The sequence below is a fragment of the Acinonyx jubatus genome, chromosome A3, assembly GCF_027475565.1.
Source record: "Acinonyx jubatus isolate Ajub_Pintada_27869175 chromosome A3, VMU_Ajub_asm_v1.0, whole genome shotgun sequence".
Classification (NCBI taxonomy): Eukaryota; Metazoa; Chordata; class Mammalia; order Carnivora; family Felidae; genus Acinonyx; species Acinonyx jubatus.
Genome location: NC_069388.1, coordinates 101,054,624 through 101,075,181, shown reverse-complemented (window position 1 = coordinate 101,075,181; position 20,558 = coordinate 101,054,624). Strand labels below are relative to the sequence as shown.

At 48.8% G+C, this 20,558-nt stretch overlaps 2 protein-coding genes across 3 annotated transcripts in view; one reads left to right on the top strand and one right to left on the bottom strand.

The window, feature by feature from the left end:
• The window catches only part of FBLN7 (fibulin 7), a 51,618-nt gene extending 34,332 nt beyond the window's left edge, over window positions 1–17,286 (top strand). The window contains exons 4-8 of the mRNA XM_027033729.2: window positions 7,746–7,871; window positions 10,672–10,812; window positions 11,778–11,915; window positions 12,885–13,023; window positions 14,425–17,286. Coding sequence (XP_026889530.1) covers window positions 7,746–7,871; window positions 10,672–10,812; window positions 11,778–11,915; window positions 12,885–13,023; window positions 14,425–14,797 — 917 coding nt within the window. The 3' untranslated portion in view covers window positions 14,798–17,286. The remainder of the gene's footprint in view (window positions 1–7,745; window positions 7,872–10,671; window positions 10,813–11,777; window positions 11,916–12,884; window positions 13,024–14,424) is intronic.
• ZC3H8 (zinc finger CCCH-type containing 8) overlaps window positions 16,504–20,558 on the bottom strand; it is a 42,079-nt gene continuing 38,024 nt past the window's right edge. The window contains exons 9-10 of one of the 2 annotated variants that reach the window (XR_008289464.1): window positions 18,753–19,541; window positions 16,504–18,247 (exon numbers count right to left, since the gene is read on the bottom strand). The gene's annotated coding sequence lies outside the window, so the exon portion shown is untranslated. Of the gene's footprint in view, window positions 19,542–20,558 lie in introns of both variants that reach the window. The other variant, XM_053200928.1, reaches the window with a different exon arrangement.

Sequence of the window (20,558 nt, the reverse complement as noted above, 5' to 3'; positions counted from 1 at the left end):
GAGGTGTGGTAATTGGATTTGTGTGTTGCTGCTGTGTAGAAAGTGACCGGAGGTGACAGGAATAGAGCCAGAGAACCACTTAGGGGGCTACTGAAGTCCAGGGGTGAGATACGGCAGAGGAGATTGAAAGTAAACCTAGAGACAGAACTGATGGAACTTTCCATGATTAAACCCATGTGGGTTGTCTACATGAAAGAGAAGTCCAGGCTCCCCAACTCCGCTTGAAGGTCGGGGTGCATGGTGTCATTTACAGAGATACTGAAGATCGGGTACCTGGGTGGCTCAGTTGGTTAAGCGGCCGATTTCGGCTCAGGTCATGATCTCATAGTTCGTGATTTCGAGCCCCGTGTCGGGCTCTGTGCTGACAGCTCAGAGCCTGGAGCCTCCTTTGGATTCTGTGTCTCCCTCTCTCTCTGCCTCTCCCCTGCTTGTGCTTTCTCTCTCTCTCTCTCTCTCAAAATTAAACATTAAAAAAAAAAACCTGTAAACCAGAGATACTGAACACTGAGCGACAAGTGTAGGTTTGTTCTTAACCACCCTGCTTGGGGTGGGGGGCGGTCATTGATCAGAGCTCCATTTTGGACACATTAAGCTAAAATGTCTGTACAACATCCTGGTAGAGAACCATTAATTCAACCCATGGATACCATCGAGCAGAACACCATATCACCATTCCCAGCGGGGACTCTTTGGCCTCTGCCCACTGCATCTTAGTATTAGAGTTACCCAGGAACACACAGCACGGTCAGGCACCAGATGGAGCCACGCTTGGCTCTCACAGGGAAGAGACAGAGCGAGATCAGCCTCGGTAGTGGGCGCCGGTCCAGCGTGGCTGGCGGGTCTCTCTCAGCAGCTGACACGGGGAAGTTCTCAGGTGTGTACCCCTCTCGTGCTGCAGGGGAAGGACCCCCAACCCCTTCCCACGGAGTCTGAAAGATTGAGAGCTGAGGGCCATTGACATACACATGGAAGCAGAACAAAAGAATACTCTTGGAACCCGAAACAGGGAAAGAAGTCTCCCCCAGGCGGTGGTAAGCCCTGCACAGGCCGTGGGCTCTTTGCCTGTTAAGGAAGCGGTCCAGTCCCAAGGCCTGTTCTTATTCGGCCAAGTGGGGCTCCAAAGACTGCCCGAGACTGCCTTTCCCAACACAGAGGTCAGGTGGAGGGTGGGAGGGAGGGAGCTGGTGACATACTTAGATCTACAGACGGTGCTAAGGGTACCAATGAGGAGAGGGTAGAGACAGAAAGGAAGTGGCTCAGGGCCTGAAGGGCACTGAGACATCAGAGGGAGATGAAGGCACAGGGGACAGGAGGAGCCCACGTAGACAAGCCTCAGGAGACTGAAAAAGCAGGGCTGAGGCACCAGATCGGGTGCTTGGGAGGCTATGTTGCAGTCAGGGCAGAGCACGGGTTACTGTATGAGTCCTTTCCTCAGAGACCTTCAGAAAAGGATTTGAGGAGAAAGAGCTTCCTCTGATACAGTAGCCACTTAGCTACTGAGTGACTGGCTGGCTGATTTACGGACTGATCGAATGAATGAATGAGGGTTTATGTTAAAAAAAAAAAAAAAAACTAAGAACTTCCTTCCAGACTTTTATCTAGGTGTATATATGCAAGCTTTACATATCCAACATTTGTGGTTAGATATTAACAGAAGTGAGTCTTCATTAACTCTTCCTTCCCAAACATGACCTTCAGTGATTACAAAGCACTTCCCCCTAAGGGAACTTTTCTAGTTCTACTGAACTATCCATTTTTTGTGCCTGGTTTTTGTAATCATAAATAATGCCAAGACAAACAATCTTAATACATTTTTTGCGGTGGAAAAAATTTTTTTTCCATAAAGCTAAATTTACTGAATCAAAAGGACTGTTTATGTTCTTTTACATACATATATATATTTAAATAGAACTTATCTTTTTTTTAATTAATTTTATTTTTTTTAATTTACATCCAAATTAATTAGCATATAGTGCAACGATGATTTCAGGAGTAGATTCCTTAGTGCCCCTTCCCCATTAAGCCCATCCCCTCTCCCACAACCCCTCCAGTAACCCTCTGTTTGTTCTCCATATTTAGGAGTTTCTTCTGTTTTGTCCCCCTCCTTGTTTTTATATTATTTTTGTTTCCCTTCCCTTATGTTCATCTGTTTTGTATCATAAAGTCCTCATATGACTGAAGTCATATGATATTTGTCTTTCTCTGACTAATTTCACTTAGCATAATACCCTCCAGTTCCATCCATGTAGTTGCAAATGGCAAGATTTCATTCTTTTTGATTGCTGAGTAATATTTCATTGTGTATATATATACCACATCTTTATCCATTCATCCATCGATGGACATTTGGGCTCTTTCCATACTTTGGCTATTGTTGATAGCACTGCTGTAAACATTGGGATGCATATGTCCCTTTGAAACAGCACACCTGTATCCCGTGGATAAATACCTAGTATTTATCCAATTGCTTTATCCAATTTATACAGTTGCTGGGTTGTAGGGTAGTTCTATTTTTAATTTCTTGAGGACCCTCCATACTGTTTTCCAGAGTGGCTGCACCAGCTTGCAGTCCCACCAACAATGCAAAAGAGATCCTCTTTGTCCGCATCCTCGCCAACATCTGTTGTTGCCTGAGTTGTTAATGTTAGCCATTCTGACAGGTGTGAGGTGGTATCTCATTGTGGTTTTGATTTGCATTTCCCTGATGATGAGTGATGTTGAGCATTTTTTCATGTGTCAGTTGGCCATCTGGATGTCTTCTTTGGAGAAGTGTCTATTCATGTCTTTTGCCCATTTCTTCACTGGATTATTTGTTTTTTGGGTGTTGAGTTTGATAAGTTCTCTTTGTCTGATATGTCATTTGCAAATATCTTCTCCCATTCCTTTGGTTGCCTTTTAGTTTTGCTGATGGTTTCCTTCTCTGTGTGGAAGTTTTTATTTTGATGAGGCCCCAGTAGTTCATTTTTGCTTTTGTTTCCCTTGCCTCCAGAGACGTGTTGAGTAAGAAGTTGCTGCATTCAAGATCAAAGAGGTTTTTGCCTGCTTTCTCTTCGAGGATTTTGATGGCTTCCTGTCTTACATTGAGGTCTTTCATCCATTTTGAGTTTATTTTTGTGTATGGTGTAAGAAAGTGGTCCAGCTTCATTCTTCTGCATGTTGCTGTCCAGTTTTCCCAGCACCACTTGCTAAAGAGACTGTCTTTATTCCATTGGATATTCTTTCCTGTTTTGTCAAAGATTAGTTGACCATATGTTTGTGGGTCCATTTCTGGGTTCTCTATTCTGTTCCATTGATCTGAGTGTCTGTTCTTGTGCCATCGCTGTGGAAAATTTTAAATGCACAAAAGTAGAAAGAATGGTATAACGATCCTCACACACTCAAATACAGCAAATTCCTTAATATCTTTAAATACCTAGTTAGGGTAAAAATTTCTCCAGTTGCCTCATGCTTTTTTAACACTTTGGTTGAACCAGGGTCCACATAAGAGCCACACATTACAGTTGGTTGATCTGTCAGCACAGAGTTTCATGCGGGGCTCAATCCCAGAACTGTGATATCATGACCTGGACCGAAGTCAAGAGTTAGACACTTAACCTACTGGCCTCCCAGACGCCCCTCTTACTCCTTTTTAGTCTACAGTCTCCTCCCCTTCCTCCTCCTTCCTCCTGCCACCCTGCCTCAGTCTCTTCCAGTTTATTTGTTGAAGAAAATGGTTTGTTTCCCACAGCCTTGATTTTGTTAGCTGCATCCCTGTGGGGTCATTTAACATGATTTTCCAGTCTCTCTCTCTTTTTCTTTCTTCCTTCCTTCCTTCCCTCCCTCCCTCCCTCCCTCCCTCCCTCCTTCCCTCCTTCCTTCCTTCCTTCCTTTCTTTCTTTCTTTCTTCCTTCCTTCCTTCCTTCCTTCCTTCCTTCCTTCCTTCCTTCCTTCCTTTCAGTTTTATTAACATCCAGCACTGTGTTAAGCTTAAGGTGTGCAGCATAACCACCTAACTTACATACATTGTGAAATGGTCATCACACCAAGTTTCCTTAGCACCCATCCTCCCATATACACACGCAAAAAGAAAAGAAATGCTTTTGCCTTTGTGGTGAGAATCTACTGTCTTAGCAACTTCCCTGTTACCAACACAGCAGTGTTACCTACAGTCACCATGCTGTACATCACAGCCTTAGTATTATCTATCTCATAACTACAGGTTTGTACATTTTTGGTCTCTGGATTTCTTCTTTTTTTTTTTTTAATTTTTTTAATGTTTATTTATTTTCGAGAGGGGGGCAGCGAGGGGCAGAGAGAGAGGGAGACAGAGAATCCAAAGCAGGCCCTGCATGATCAGCATGGAGCCTGACGTGGGGCTTGAACACATGAACTGTCAGATCATGATCTGAGCTGAATCGGATGCTCAACCGACTGAGCCACCCAGGCGTCCCTTGCCTCTTGATTTCTTAAAAACTGGCAGTGAACTCCAGAGGCCTGATGAGATCCAAGAAAGATTTTTGTTTTGTGCCGGCCGGACAGCTGTAGACGCCGTTGCGGGGAAGCCCGAGCCATCCGCCATCCTTCATGGTGCTGTGCCTTGGGGAGCCTTACTGCTGCCCTCGTGCAGACGGCTCTGCAGCCTATTCCTCAGGATGCGCTGAGGGTAATCCCCCGAGTTCTTGCTCTTTCAGAAAGAGTGCAGCTTTCCCACTGGGCGCCAGTTTGGACATCACCTGCCTGTCTTGCGTCTTCTTTCCTTGAGTGTGTTAAATATGCCTCTGTGTCTTCCGTCGTAGCTGATTCTGCTGTTGCTGCCATAAGTATCTTGGTCTTCTCGCCTGGATGCCCAAAGGATTTTTTCTTGGTCTTTGAAATCTAATCATCTTCTTAGGATCTACCCCAGTCCTGGCTTTCCTGGGCTAGCTTTTCAACAGGAAGTCTCGGTGGCTGGAGCACACTGGCCCCTAGGAACTCCTGAAACCTCCGAGGACATAGCCTGATATTGAGGAGACTCTAATGGGAGGAGGATCCAAATGGCTCCACAAAGAATGTCAGCGCACACGAAAGGGATGGCCCAGGGAGCGGGAGAGGAGCACAAAGCGGGCAGCGCAAAGAAAGCATGAGCCACACTGAAAACAGCCACGGAAGCGCCAGGTGGACAGTCAGGAGGCTGGACCAGCCATATAGGAGAACGTGTTTCCTCTAAACATGAGTAACAGAAAAGGACTCTTGTCAAATCCCATACAAACTGTTATAAGGGAAAAAAAAGACAGAATAAAAAGTCTCTACAGACACTGAGGAAATGCCAGAAAGACGTGGCCATAAAATAGATGAAGACTATTACCTGGTATTTCTAAACAAGCTGAAAGAAATTTGAAAAAGATAAAAACTGTGAAAGGACAGCACAAATAAAAACTAGCAAGCCTCAGAAATGAGGTGATTGGAGAAATGGAAAATCTGAAACGAGATGACAGAACACAGGAAAGGATTATAAATAAACGGGAAGAGAGCAGATCATGTGCGTAAAACATGCGGCTCGGCTCCCGGGAAATAGTAAGTGCTCACTAAACAGCAGAGTTCAACAGGATCATCCGCCATGCTTTTGGCTAGACAGTCTCCCCTCAGCCTCTGCCCATGCCCTCTGTACGGCCCTGAAGCCACCCTGCACAGCCTGGGACAGATGTGAATGTGATGACAGCTATACTTCGATCAGGACATAGACGGGGCACCAGGACTGGGCACTGGGCCATGGAATGCTTCTCACAATGTACCAAGATAAGAAATTACGTCTGTATGGAGCCTGTCTAGAAACGAAAATCCTGGGCAACAAGATCCAGACGGGGAGACAGAGAACAGAGTCCTGGGCCACCTGTACATTTCTCTGTTGAGCTGATGACCACCCCACCCCCCAAACCCCCTGCCCCACCAGGTGCAGCCAGGCCCGGTCCCTTCCACTGGAGGATCAGAGGGGAGAGACAATGGCGCTCGTCCCACTGGGGCCAAATCGAAGGCTACTCATGTTCACACTCTTTGGCTCTCGGCCCACAACATCACGGCCTAGTGGTCTGCTTGCTTTCAGACTCTGCTAGACAGCAGTGTTGGGGGCAGGCAATGGGCAGAAGCGGGAATTCCAAGCTCTGTGGCATATTGTGTACAGTGTCACTCTAGACACATTCCTAGAGACCAGTCATCTGAGAACAGAACGTATGGGGAGAACACAAGCAGGCTGAGGTTACTGAGAAGCTGAAAAAGCTCCTTCCCCAGGATAAGCAGCATTTGGATGATCTGGGTCCTTTCACAACTAACAGAAACCATACGATAGTCTGTATAACATCCCAGCTCTGAAGAGGCAGAAGGGAAGCCAGCATCCCAGCCAACCCACCCACAGCAAGGCTGCTGTTCTCATCAGGAGCAAAGCACCCTTTCTTCCTCTTGATAGATACAGCAGGAAAGGATGCTCATATGCCAACAAGGAGAGGTTTCCAGCTTCCTTTCCTGAGATGCTGTGGTCAACTCAGTGAACTGACAAACCTCTCTCTTTGGTAGAAAGGGCCTGTGCTCTCTGTGCTTTAAGACTGGGCTTAGGGGTGGGGCGCCTGGGTGGCTCTGTCAGTTAAGCGTCCAACTTCAGCTCAGGTCATGATCTCACAGTTTGTGGGTTCGGGCCCCGCATCGGGCTCTGTGCTGACAGCTCACAGCCTGGAGCCTGCTTCAGATTCTGTGTCTCCCCCTCTCTCTGCCCCTCCCATGCTCACGCTCTGTCTCTCAGTAATAAATAATGTTTAAAAAAATTAACAAACAAACAAAAAAGACTGGGCTTAGGGGTGCCTGGGTGGCTCAGTCGGTTAAGCGTCCGACTTTGGCCCAGGACAGGATCTCATGGTTCATGAGTTCGAGCCCCGCATCAGGCTCTGTGCTGACAGCTCAGAGCCTGGAGCCTGCTTCGGATTCTGTGTCTCTCTCCCTCTCTGTGCCTACCCCACTCAAGCTCTCTCTCTCAAAAATAAAAATAAGCATTAAAAAAAAAAAAAAGACTGGGCTTAAGGATTCATAACATGCAGATGTGGCCTGAGGGTTTTTAAAAAATTATTTTTTTCTAATTAGAAAATTTATTGTGAGAAAGGTCGTTGTGGGAAAATGAAAGAGTAGAAAAAAAGTGTAAATGAAGAAAAATTGCCTGTAATCCTACCACACAGAGAGAAATCCATTCAACTTTCAAATCTATATCTCTTTCTATATATTGCTTTCCCACAGGACTGCTGTGTGTATGAGCAAGGAACATTTCCCTTTTCCACCACTTAGGAAGTGTCAAGAGTCAAAAAGTCTTCCTTGGTTGCCCAGGAAATGAGTACAGGAGAGCTTCCGGGTGGGAATTTGGAGAGAGCTGGTTTTCCCCTTCTCCAGACACTGATGGACCATCTATCACTCTTACAACTCCCCTGAAAAGGTGTTCTTCCTGGGTGCTGGCTGCTGAGGGCAGAGTTGGGGACAGTACAGCTTGACTCAAAGGCAATGTGGGTTCATGCAGTGGTCCACCCTGTAAATTAGAAAACGGTGCCTCTGGTGGAGAGTGGCTGGCTGACGGGCCAGCTCCTGCAGGCAGAGCCCCAGGCAAGCTCCTGGTGTGTGGCAGGGTATGTGGCTTGCCGAATGGCGGGAGAGTGGAAGCTGAAGTCCTCCTGCCATGTAAAGAAAAGTAACCCATCTTTGGGTTCATTTTAGAATCAGAACTCAACTACCTCTATTTGAAAATTATTTGTTCCTAGACATGAGCGAATGCTCCAGCCAGCCTTGTCAGAATGGCGGCACGTGTGTAGAAGGAGTCAGCCACTACAAATGCATCTGTCCTCCCGGGAAGACGGGGAGCCACTGTCAGCACCAGGCCCAGACAGGTACGTGGCCGCCGTGGGGCTGGGTGAGGACGTTCCACTGTAGAGAGAGGAGCACCCTGGTCACGGGTCACCACACGCAGATGTGTCAGGAGCTCAGTTCCCCACTGGAGAGTGGGCTTTCTGTCCCCTGATCCCTCCAGTTCCTGCGGTGGTTATCTGAGATGGAATGCAGCTCTCCTGTGTAACCGGAGTTTTGATCCTTCTCATGTAAGAAAATGCAGGTGGAGGTACTGACCCCTAATGTAAGAGCTCCCCAGACTGGGAATTTGGCCTGAGAAGCTTCCCTGCTCCACCTTCACTCAGTCAGCATTTCCTCTGCAGATCAACGGAATGGCTCTTCCTTTCTGATGCTCCCAGCAAAATCAGCAGTTACTGATACAGGCCAAAGTACCCTCAGAGCTGTGCACCAGACATCTGACTGGTGGGAAGCTCATTATCCACATCTTGAGTCCCAACACGTCCCTAGCTAGCAGGTCTAGAGGCCACATAGTGGCTGTTTTCACAGATGGCAAGATAATCCAGTAAGATATCTATGAGGGTCCCCCCACTGTGCTGTAGCCAACGTTTCTTAGATTAAAAAGTCAAATCCTAAAGCTGTCCTCTTTCTTTGCCAGAAAGCCCTGGAGTGTCCCGTCCGGTTGTCTGGGTTTTGGTGCGGAATCTCGGTGTGGGGAGGAGGAGGAGTAACTGGTGGTTAGCGCTAGTGTCCAGAGAGTAGGAGCTTTGTCGGTACTTGATATTCTTGCATCAGACTCTGTCCAAGGCCAGTTTTAAATATTTTGCCCCCAGAGAGCTGCTGCTTAATTGTCTTGGTTCTGTTCAGCTGACTCAGCCTCGCCGGTGCTTTCTCGGAATGAAGCTGCCCTTCCCAAGAGCCCGGAGGCCTCCTTCCAGCTCCCATCCGGGGAGCTGCTCTCTGTGGAAACAGTCCCATCGCCTCTCCTCCTACTTACAAACAGGAGAGAACAAGAAATGGGCCTTCTTTCAAGCCAAATGTGCCGGCCCTTAGACCCTGAGTGTCCTAAACCCCACATGTCAGGGTTGGTGCCGTCAGGACCTGTAGGCAGTTGCTCCTCAGGTGCGACTTTATATGTAAAGATTTCCCCACGACAAGAACCTCCCCAGGGAAGGGGAGGAGGGAGTGGGCAGGTGCGTCTGAAGCCAGTGGATGTCCTCATGGTCTCCACGAACAGCCCAGCAGAGGCCCGGTTCTTGCTCGCCTGGAGCCTTCCTTCCCATCATCTCTGCCCGTGTCTTTCTAGCTCTGAGGGGGAGCCCCTCTCCGAATATCTTTTAAATATTTTTTTAAATGTTTATTTTTGAGAGCGAGCGCACAAGCAGGAGAGGGGCAAAGAGAGAGACACACACAAAATGTGGAGCAGGTTCCAGGCTCTGAGCTGTCAGCGCAGAGCCCAACACTGGGCTCACACTCACAAACCGTGAGATCTTGACCTGAGCTGAAGTCGGATGCTCAACCGACTGAGCCACCCAGGCGCCCCTCTCTGAATACTTTTTAAAATCCGTTCACCTCAGGGTGCCTGGGTGGCTCAGTCAGTTAAGCTTCTGACTTCAGCTCAGGTCATAATCTCCCAGTCCATGGGTTTGAACCCTGTGTCGGGTTCTGTGCTGACAGCTCAGAGCCTGGAGCCTGCTTTGGATTCTGTGTCTCACTCTCTCTCTGCCCCTTCCCCTCTTGTGCTCTCTCTCTCTCTCTCTCAAAAATAAACATTGAAAAAATCCATTCCCCTATTTTTCCCTATTATAGTAAAATATATACAACATAAAACGTACCATTTTCACCACTATAAGGGTACAGGCCAGAGGCATTAAGTGCATTTACATTGGTTAGACAGCCCTCACCACGTCTTCCAGAACGGAAACTCTGCCCCTGAAACAGTACTTCCCTTTTCCCTCCCCTCCCAACCTCCCCCACAACCACTCTACATGCTCTCTATGAATCTGACTACTCTGAAGACTTTGCATAAATGGAGTCACCCCGTGTTGTGTCCCCGCTAGCGCCATTTCTTTCACCACCCGTTCCTCTCCCACCTCCCCTAACCGTAAAAAGCTGCAAATCTTTTGAAAACTTTCAAAAGCTAATTAAAAAGATTTTTTTTTCTGATTGGAAAATTGATGTCCTTAGTTTAAAAATGAAAAGCTTAGATTCCTTAGAAAGGTATAAAAATTACAACAACAAAAAAGAACCCCCCAAAAGTAGTGTTTTACATTTCATAGTTTTAGGGGCATCTAGGTGGCTTAGTCAGTGAGGCTCTGACTCTTGTTTTTGGCGTAATGATCTCGCCATTTGTGGGGATGGGGCCCCGCCTTTGAATGAGCCTGCTTGGGGTCTTTTCCTTCTCTCCTCTTCCTCTTCCTCTTCCTCTCCTCTCCTCTCCTCTCTCTTCTCTTCCTCTCTCTCTCTCTCCCTCCTCGCCTCCCCTGCTCGCGCTCTCCGTCTCTCTCAAAATAAAAATAATAAATAAATTCCCTAGTTTCAAACTCCAGGCATCACTGTTAGCATGCTGGTGTGTTAAGCCTTCTGCAGGGAAAACGGAGATTTGACCCCGCGGCGGTCCTTCTGGGCGCAGCCGCGTGGCCTGCGCTTCCTGCCCTGGGATTTGCGGGCGGCTGCGGCCGGCTGCGGGTTTCTGGTTAACGGCTTGTCTTTCCTTCCCGACTCCAGCGTAAGTCCTGACGAGGGGGCGCGCCCCCGGCCCGGCCCTCCTCCCAGCCCCTGCCCGAGGTCGGGCGCGCGGCGGGTGCGCCAGGGCCGGGCGCTGAGGGTGTCTTGTCCCCGCAGCCGCCCCGGACGGCAGCGTGGCCGGCGACCCCGCCTTCAGCCGCGCGCCGCGCTGTGCGCAGGTGGAGCGGGCGCAGCACTGCAGCTGCGAGGCCGGATTCCACCTGAGCGGCGCCGCCGCGGGCGACAGCGTCTGCCAGGGTAGGCGCGGGCTCTGTCCCGGAAGCGGGCGGGACTGGGGGGGTGGGGGAGCGAGGACGGGGCTCCCACCCGCCGCCCTGCCCTCCAGCTGCCCGACCCAGCGCAGGGGACGGGCAAAGTCTCAGAAAGCCCGACCCGCTTTGCGTTTTAGGTAAGTGTCGACCTGATGGCTGCTGAGACTAGACGTTAGGGGCCATCGTGAGAATCAAGACTGGAGAAAGCAGCCATGGGTGCCCACACTTGCTCCCATGCCAGAACTCGAGCACGGTGCCATCCAAACCACGGACACTCCTCTAGAAGGGCCTTGAGGCCCCTTGTCCCCTCCATCTAGCTGCAGTGACACGGGCAGAGAGGAGCTTGAGTCCTTGTGCTGGCGAGACAGGCCCCCTGAGCTGTGCAGGGGTCTGGGACCCAATTCCCTGGTCCCCTCTCCACTTAGCTTTACAGACCCAGCCACTGCAGCTAACCTCTCCTAATACCAAAGTGCCTTCTAAGAACCACTCAAACTAAGCAGGCCCAAACCTGAGAATTGGTCGGTTGGTGCCAACTACCTCATTTTACAGCAGCAGAAATGAGAGCCTCTCTTACTCCATGCCCAAAGATGAGGCCAGTTGAGGTGCAGCTGTGATCCAAGCCAATAGTCTGGGCTGCCGGCCCGATCTGCCAGCCTCTGCGGGGTCCTTTCTGTTAGTCTTCAGCCTTAGAGGAACCCATCTAGGGTCTACCACGTAGGTCCCTCTCACCCCTCCCTTCGGCCTTGCGGGCCCTTGACTGGGGAGGAAGGGGAGCACACCTGCTCTTCTTCTGGATGCTCTGCTGGGGATGGGCTTTCCCTACCCCACCAGGCCCAGCCACTTAGCCACAGTGGCCATCCCCTCCAGGAATTGAGGTGCGGCCATCCTGGGTCATGGTTGGTGGGTGTTCACCACATGGCTCCTGCTCATACTGGGCACTTCTGTCCCCAGATGTGAATGAATGCGAGCTCTATGGGCAGGAGGGACGCCCCCGGCTCTGCATGCACACCTGTGTGAACACCCCGGGTTCCTACCGCTGTGCCTGCCCCACCGGGTACCGGACCATGGCCGACGGGAAGAGCTGTGAGGGTGAGTGATGCTGCTGCAGAGGCAGGTGGCTGCAGGGCTCAAGAGAGAACCTGGCTGGTCTCGAACAGCAGCTCTTAGCCACTGGGGGAGAAGGAGCAGGAGAGAAGGCAGAGGGCGTCTCCATGGCCTGAAGTGCAATGTGAGAGAAGAGGTGGCTCTCCAGTGACATCCTGGTGGGAGCCCCACTAGGGGCTCTGCAGGGATCAGAGGAGTGAGTAACCTGGGACTGGGGAAGGAGAAGACACCTCCATCCATCCATCCCCCAACCAACCATCCATCCCTCCCTCCCTCCAGCCATCTATCCCTCCATCTGTTCATCCATCCATCCCTCCTTCCCTCCCTCCCTCCCTCCCTCTATCCATCCCCCATTCATCCATCCCTCCTTCCATCCCTCCTTCCCTCCATCCATCCATCCATCCATCCATCCATCAATCCCACAAGTACTCAAGAAGGCAGGCCCAGGTAGGATTGTGCAGATTGGGAAGAAACAGCTTCCAGCTGGAGTGAAGGCAACAGCAGAGACTTCCTGTAAGGAGAGTGAGGACATCTGCATTTGGGGTGAGGTGAGCGGAGTAGAAAGGCTTTCCGGAAGATCTGGCTCCTAAAGGGCCTGATAATAGCCATCAAGGGGAGACTCTGGGGCGCTCAGGCTGAGGAGGCAGCAGATCTGAGAGAAGTGTTGTGACCTGTGACTGGTACTGCTCCTGTGCTTCTAGCACGTCTGTGACGGGTCTACCCTGAGGAAGGACAGGATCCCGGGGAGGCGAGCTCCCCAGCAGGGTTCTCCAGCACTTCCACGGGGGCTGGATTTCAAATAACTAAGGATGACACGGTTTCCTAATCTGAAAAATAAGTTTTAGGTATTTAGAAAGCTCACCACATTCCAGTGCCTGTTGAGGTTTTTCATGTGGTCTTGTGACAGAAGGGACATCGGGATTTTCACCCTCCCTGGGGTGTCCCTTATTTCAGACGTTGATGAGTGTGTGAGCCCCCAGCACGTGTGTCCCCGGGGAACCATGTGCATCAACACCGGTGGAGGCTTCCAGTGCGTCAGCCCGGAGTGCCCCGAGGGCAGCGGCAACGTGAGCTACGTGAAGACGTCTCCGTTGTGAGTATAGCCAGGGCCACCCACGGCCGGGCGCGTACATCCCTCAGCCGGGCCTCCCAGGGTGGGTGGGCCAGATTCTACCTCAGTTCTTAGGAAAAGGTACAGTTATATCCAAGGAAAGATGGAAGGCGGGAGCTGGGAGTCTGGCTTCTCTGAGCTTCCGTTTCCCTTCGGTGGTTGCATTTAATGCCTTGCTGCTCTGTGCAGCAAGAACCCAATTTGCCCTGATAGGGGTACAGTTCCAAGTGCTCCCTGCTGACACGGAGGATGACTGAATTCTAGCCACCCAGCTGCAGCACTTTTGGGGGTGGGGGCCGCTGGAGGGAAGACCACTGTGGTCACATTACCAGGAGGCAGAGACATATTACACAGATTTGGGAGAAGATCGTTTTCTCATGTTCACATGGCTGGTAACTGGTAGGTTCCAGTCACTCTGCATTATATTAATCTGCTCTTCCTCTGAGATTAGGAGGTTTGATTTTCAGGAATCTCAGCACGTAGTAGTTTTTGTTTTCAAAAGGTGAGAGGGCTTTCAGGAGAATAACTACAACTATCACAGAATGCATGTATTTTCTTCTGAAACGGAGATCACAAGAGCCTTAGCATTGTCTTTAGAGTGAATTGACTTCACAAGCTCAGATGCCTGAATTGCTTTTTGCACTGTAGCAGACAGAATAGAAGCACTGAGAAAGTCAGTGGCACTGAAGAGTGGCAGTTATTTCCTGAGCCCGAAGGCATCACGATCTTCCTCAGAAGTCACGTAGTGAAGGGACTGTATGTCGTAGCCTTCGGGGACAGCCCTGATTCACAGCCAGATACCGTATTCAACCTGCATAACTGTGATTATATGGGTCACTGAATTGCATCTGTCTTTTATGTTGGGTAAGGTAGAGAAATTTCAGAAGCACTTCCACGAGATCCGGATTCCAAATTGTTAAGAGAGACAGGGTTCCCTCTTTAAGAGTAAACACTGGGTGTTTGGAAAGTTCACCCCATATAGAGCGCCACATTCCAGTGTTGGCAGCTACCTGCCGGGTCCCACCATTACTGAGAGAGGTGTTGGCACATGTAGAAGGGGCACCTGGTTTGAATACCAGGACCATCACTAGTTAATCTTCCCCAGCTTTAGTTTTCTGTGAAAACTATAGTAACAGCATATATAAATATACATGCCCATCCATACACAAGTGGGTCAGGGGAGCACCTGTGCTCTGGCCACACCTGACACCACCCATGCTCATTTGCCTGTGGCTCTGAGCACCTGTGGTGAGGAGCTGGTGGCTGGGGAAGGTCACTCTGCTGGCCTCCGCAAGAAGGCAGTGGGGCCGGCGAGCCAGGTCAGGGCAGCCCTTCCTGAGTTTCGCCAAGGCTGACTCCCTCCACTTTGCCTCTCCGTTCCAGCCAGTGTGAGCGAAACCCCTGCCCCATGGAGAGCAGACCGTGCCGCCACTTGCCCAAGACCATCTCCTTCCATTACCTTTCTCTGCCCTCCAACCTGAAGACGCCCATCACGCTCTTCCGCATGGCTACGGCCTCAGCCCCCGGCCGACCCGGACCCAACAGCCTGCGGTTTGGGATTGTGGGTGGGAACAGCCGAGGCCACTTTGTGATGCAGCGCTCAGACCGGCAGACGGGGGAGCTGATCCTCGTCCAGACCCTGGAGGGGCCTCAGACGCTAGAGGTGGACGTCGACATGTCAGAATACCTGGACCGCTCCTTCCAGGCCAACCATGTGTCCAAGGTCACCATCTTTGTGTCCCCTTATGACTTCTAAGGCAGCTGTGGGATCACTGCGGTGCAGAGATCTGGGCTCATCTCTCTTCCTCAGAGATTCAGCTGTGGGCCCTGACTGCCACAGACCTCTCTCCCCACCCTGCCCTGCCCCTGCCCTGTCCCTGCCCACCTGCCCACCTGCCTGTGCCCCCAGGTTTCTAGGGCACCGCGCACACTCCTCCATGGAGTGGCACAGAAGGGCAGCCACGGGACCTAGACTGCTGCCATCACCATTTTCTTTCTGCTTTAAGCTCTTCCTGTAGATTATGCACTAACCTTCTCAAGTCTTTTTTACAGGGAAATGGGCGGTTTTTCAAAATGCCGGGTGAATGGCTTTGTGAGTTTGAACCAGCTAGGGAGGGAAAACCTTATGATATGTGTCTGAGATGACTGTCAGCCCTCTGCATTGTTGTAGTCAAGCCTCTAGCATGCTGAGGGCCGGATCATGCCCCTGCACGTGTGGGCATAGGGACTGGGTCTCCTGCCACAGCCCGGCATATTGTTCTTGTCTGCATTCCCTTCTGTGACATGCCTGCCGGGCTTCTCATCAGAAAGCTGTGGCAGGGCCTGGAACCCCCGTGCAGATTCTTTTAGACCAAGGAACCAACATTAAAGCATAAGTTCTGCCTGAAGTAATTCCCTTTTGAGGACTCGTATCTCAGAACATAACCTGGTATCATAACAGAAGAAATAAAGTCTGTTGCTCCTACGTGCCCACCTGGCCTGTTCCTAAACATGAGTTAGCCCAGTTCTTTCTAGGAAGGGATACCTGGCTCTCTTCTTGTCTAGGCTAGACCCACTGGGATGAATGAAGAAGAAAGAAAACATGGAGGTGAACTTGGGATTGCTCCACCAATAGAAATTTTGCTTGGCCAGATGAGAGATTGGTAAGGCAACATCTGGCCATGGTGAGTTTAAGAAAATGTTTGCGTTTACTTTGATCCCAGGGCCTTCTGTTTCTTCTTCTTGTTTTTTAATTTTTAAAAAGTTATTTATTATTTGAGAGAGTGTATGTGTGGGGGAGGGGCAGAGAGAGAGAGAGAGAGAGAGGGAGGGAGGGAGGGAGACAGAGAGAATGTCAAGCAGGCTTGGCGCTGTCGGCATGGAGCCCGACGTGGGGCTCAATCCCACAAGTTTGAGATCATGACCTAAGCAGAAACCAAGAGTTGGACGCTTCACCAACTAAGCCACCCAGGCGCCCCGCAGGGCCTTGTACTTCTGATGTAACAGCCAAGGGGCAGTGCCCTCCAGGTAACTGAAGAAAGAAAACACTGGCTGGAGCATGGGATGGGGTGGAGGAGACCATTCAACTTAAAACTTAAAAGCCAGCTGAACTGTGAGGAGATTTCAGTATCTAAATACACATTAATCTAGGTGATGTTTCATCAGACATTTATTTTAAAATTCTTTGTATTTGCCTTGGTATGAGATGGAGCCAGAGGAAGTGTGTTGCCAGTTTAGTGATCCAGCCATATATCAAGACGACCCCAGTGTCTCCGATAGTTTCGTAGTTATCTCGTATGACAAGATGTTTCAAGCTCATCTTGTGTATTTTATGCCTTAGCCCTGAAGTCATCCAGTGGTTCCCAGAGAACCCCGGTTCCTCTTAGTGGGAAATAATTTAGAGACCAAAATCTGGGTGTTAGGAGTGCTCATTGATAGTGGCTTGGTGTTAGTGGACAGAACTAGGAAATACGTTACTATGAGTTTTGGGTTCATTTGTTTTTTTAACTACACGAATTTATAATGACACTTCCAATCCAACTCAGGACTACAGGGTTTTTACTGTAGCCTTCCTGATCTCACATCTGTTCTTCTTTGACTCATTCTGAAAACCTCTTTCTCAAAACCACCAAAATAATTACATATTGTTTTAAATCTTCAGAATAACAGTGACAAATTATAAAAAATAATTGTGGAAAAGTTAAAAATTTTCTTTTGCAATTCTTTTTGTCCTTAGGGTTTATGCCATTAGACATGTTCAAATTACTATTTTAAAATAACTTAGAATAGTAGTTATGTCCTAAACCTGAATCGGGGTTATGAGTATTCACTTTGTTTTGCTTACATTTTTAGAGATTGCTATTTTCATTTTAATTTTTTTATAATTATGTAAATTATTTATATGGCTCCAAAGCCAAATCCACAGAATGAGCTACAGTGAGAGAAGTCTGTATTCCAACCCATTGCCCTCCACCTATTTCTTCCTTCTCCCTTGGACAGTAATTTTTTTCCCATTTCACCCTTGCATTAAAAAAAATTATACATACAAATGATAAATGATAGCACACTATTTCACACTTTCCTTGGTCTTGCTTCCCCCCCACCCTTAACAATATATTGAATATTATTCCATAGAACCAGATAGAATGTTCTCCTATCCAATGCTCCATTATGAAGTCATACATACCGTTGTTTATTCAACCAGTCACCCTTGATTGAGATTTGGGTTGTTTCCGATCCTTTGCTATTAAAAGTATTGCAGCCATATGCATTTGTCTTTTGTATTTTTCCCTTTGTATCTCTGATGCCAATTTTTCCTCCATAGAGATTATACTGCTTTCTGTCTGCAACAGTGTATGAGAGTTCCTATTCCTGAATCAAAGAAGGCCCAGTGGTATCCCTAGTCCTCACATCTGCACACCCACCAGACCCTCGTTTGGAAGGAGATAGAGGCCCGAATGTAGAGCTATGCCACAAGTAGCCCACCTACCTGTCTTGGACTTCTAGCAGTCAACAGCCACCAGCAAGAGATGAAAGACCAGCCAGCTGGATCACTGACTCAGGAGGGATGGAAAGTTAACTAAGTTTTTGGATAACTTTTAAAAGTCATCTTACTTTCATTTTTTTTTTTAAGTTTATTCATTCTGAGAGTAAGAGAGAGCGTGCGCGCAGGGGAGGGGCAGAGAGAGAGAGAGGGAGAGAGAAAATCCTAGGCAGGCTCCACACTATCATTGAGAAGCCTGATGCGGGGCTCGAACTCACGAATTGTGAGATCATGACCTGAGCCAAAACCAAGGGTCGGACACTTAACTGACTGAGCCACCCAGGTGCCCCTAAAACAAAATATCACTGCAGAGTTCATAATAAACTTGATGGGTTTACTGGGAATCTAAGTATGTGCCCCAAGAAGGGCCATGAAGAAGCCAGACTTGATTGGGTCACTTTCCACCAGCCACTGCCTCAGCTTTTACCAAGCTCACACTGCAGGGATGGAAAGGTGGACTTCCATGACTTTTACCACGTACCTATGAAAATCTACAGGTTTTTATAAGCAGCATAATATTCCTGAACGTCTATTCTGTTGCAGGCACTGTTTTAGTTGCTTAGGATACAATGGTTGACAAGATTGACAGAGATCCTGGCTTCATGAAGCTTCCGTTTCAGCAAGTGAGAAGATAATACACATGAAAACAAGGAAAGTACATCATTTCAAAGAGGGATGCATGCTCTGAAAATAAAGGCAGCAGAAGAGGATGTCAGTACATAGCAAATGTATGCACAAATCCACAGAGACAGGTGATCCATGGAGCCTAGATGTTGCAAACACTGTAATCATGTGTGGCGACAGGGGGATCCCATTTCTCAGTGTTTGGAATTATGACCCAGAATCTTGAGTGTCTGAATGAAGGAGTGAGGTAAAGCAAGACGTAGGATGACCACATTGGCTTATGAGCACAAAGGAGAGGCATCTACAGAGAGAACAATGATGCTGACATGGAAAGAGAGGAAACGAAAGACCATGGGCACTCCAGGGGGAGCCTAATTCTGTGTTCTGGTTATTACTGTTGTATAAAATATCCCATTGTGGTATTATGCTCATGGATTCTGTGGGTCAGGAATTCAGAGCACAGGGGGATGGTTTATATTTGCTCCACAATGTCTGCAACCTCCCTCAGGCAGGAAGCCGCCAGGGCTAGGGCTCCAGTTACCTGAAGGGTCATTCACTCACTCACATGTCTGGCCCGGGCTGGGAAACGAAGACTGGTGATGACCAGAACAGCCATCCTTGGGCTCTTCGCGTGGCTCAGCTTCCTCAGAGTACAGTGGCCTCAGAATACTCAGACTTCTGACATGGTGGCTCAGAGTTCCTGGTTTCAGTGTTCCAGAAAACAAGGTGTGCATGGCCATTATGACCCAGCCTCACAAGTCACATAGGGTCACCTCTGCCATACTCTGTTGGTTGAAATAGTCACAAGCAGCCATTGGGTCAAGGGAAGCGCACATGGGCCAGTGAGTCCTCACTGAGTCGAGCTGCGGCAAATTGAGAAGTTTTAAAGGATTTCATGGCCATGTTTTTAAAACTGCCATTTCTAGTTTGCTGTTAAGGATTCTGGTGCCTCACGGGATCTGGCTTCCAGTCTGTGGGTATTATCAGACCGCCCTGTGTCCCTTCAGTCCTCCTTTGCTCAACCTCTTTTGGGTGTCATTTTCAAACAGGTGATCCCAGCCTAAGACACAACTCATACTAAGATCTTCACTTATATCACAAGGGGGTACCTTCGACGATGGAAGAAACAGCATTGAAGTCCAACGAGCATGGCACTGCACGCTTGCCAAGGTCAGAGGTAGGGGAAGAGAGACCAGTGGAAGGGTCAGGACCAGTTCGTGAAGTTAGCACTTAAAGTGGTTCTTAGCAGAGGAGTTCTAGTGGGAAATGCAGGCCACGTCCTGCCATATACGTTGTCACCAGGAGGATCCCCCACAAAATCCAGCATCAGCAAAGCCACGGAAATGTCTGCTGACTTACAAATGAGACAATATGACTTGGTGAAAATTGGGTTTGGGCTGGTGGAATTTTCTGAATCTGAACACCTTCAAATGATTACTTTTTAGCAATCTGGTTATCTCCAGGAAGCTCTTTAGACTTTTTTTTTTTTTTAACTTAAATTCAAGTTAGTTAACATACAGTGTAGTCTTGGCTTCAGAAGTAGAACCCAGTGATTCATCTCTTACATACAACACCCAGATCATCCCCCAAAGTGTCCTCCTTAATGCCCGTCATCCATTTAGCCCATCCCCCAACCCAACATGCCTCCAGCAGCCTTGTTTCTTCTCTGTATTTGAGTCTCTTATGATTTGCCTCTCTGTTTTTATCTTACTTTTCCTTCTCTTCCTGCTCTATGTTCATATGTTGAGCTTCCCAAATTCCACATATGAGTGAAATCATATGATATCGGTCTTTCTCTGACTGACTTACTTCACTTAGCATAATACCCTCTAGTTCCATCCGCGCTGTTGGAAATGGCAAGATTTCATTCTTTTTCATCGCTGAGTAGTATTCCATTGTGTGTATGTCCCACATCTTCTTTATCCATTAAACATATTTTTTAGGGTGAGAACAGGCTGTATGGTATGTCCACTTGCTTACTTATGCGAGGATTCACAACAGTCACACTGTGACACTTGCACAATGGTCCACCTTCCTTCCCCTTCTAACTGGCTGAGTCGTCAGACATGTTTCTGAAGACAAAGATCTCTGCATCTCAGATGCATCTGTCCTCCATACCCAAGCTGCCAAGTTCTATCACAGAAAGTTTGTTCCTCACCCCTACCAAGTCCTATGGGTCAAGATAAGTTACCATACTATTTCCTTCATTCCCGCCTTTGGCCAGTAGGGGGTGGCAGACTTGGCTTGAGGGCTGGGTCTTGAATGCTGGAGGTGAGAACACTGCCCTCTAAGGGGGTCTTTCTCACTCCAGTGCTGGTTTTAGGTGGTTTGGAGTCTGTCCACAGGACATATCTCTGCGGTTACTTGGCCA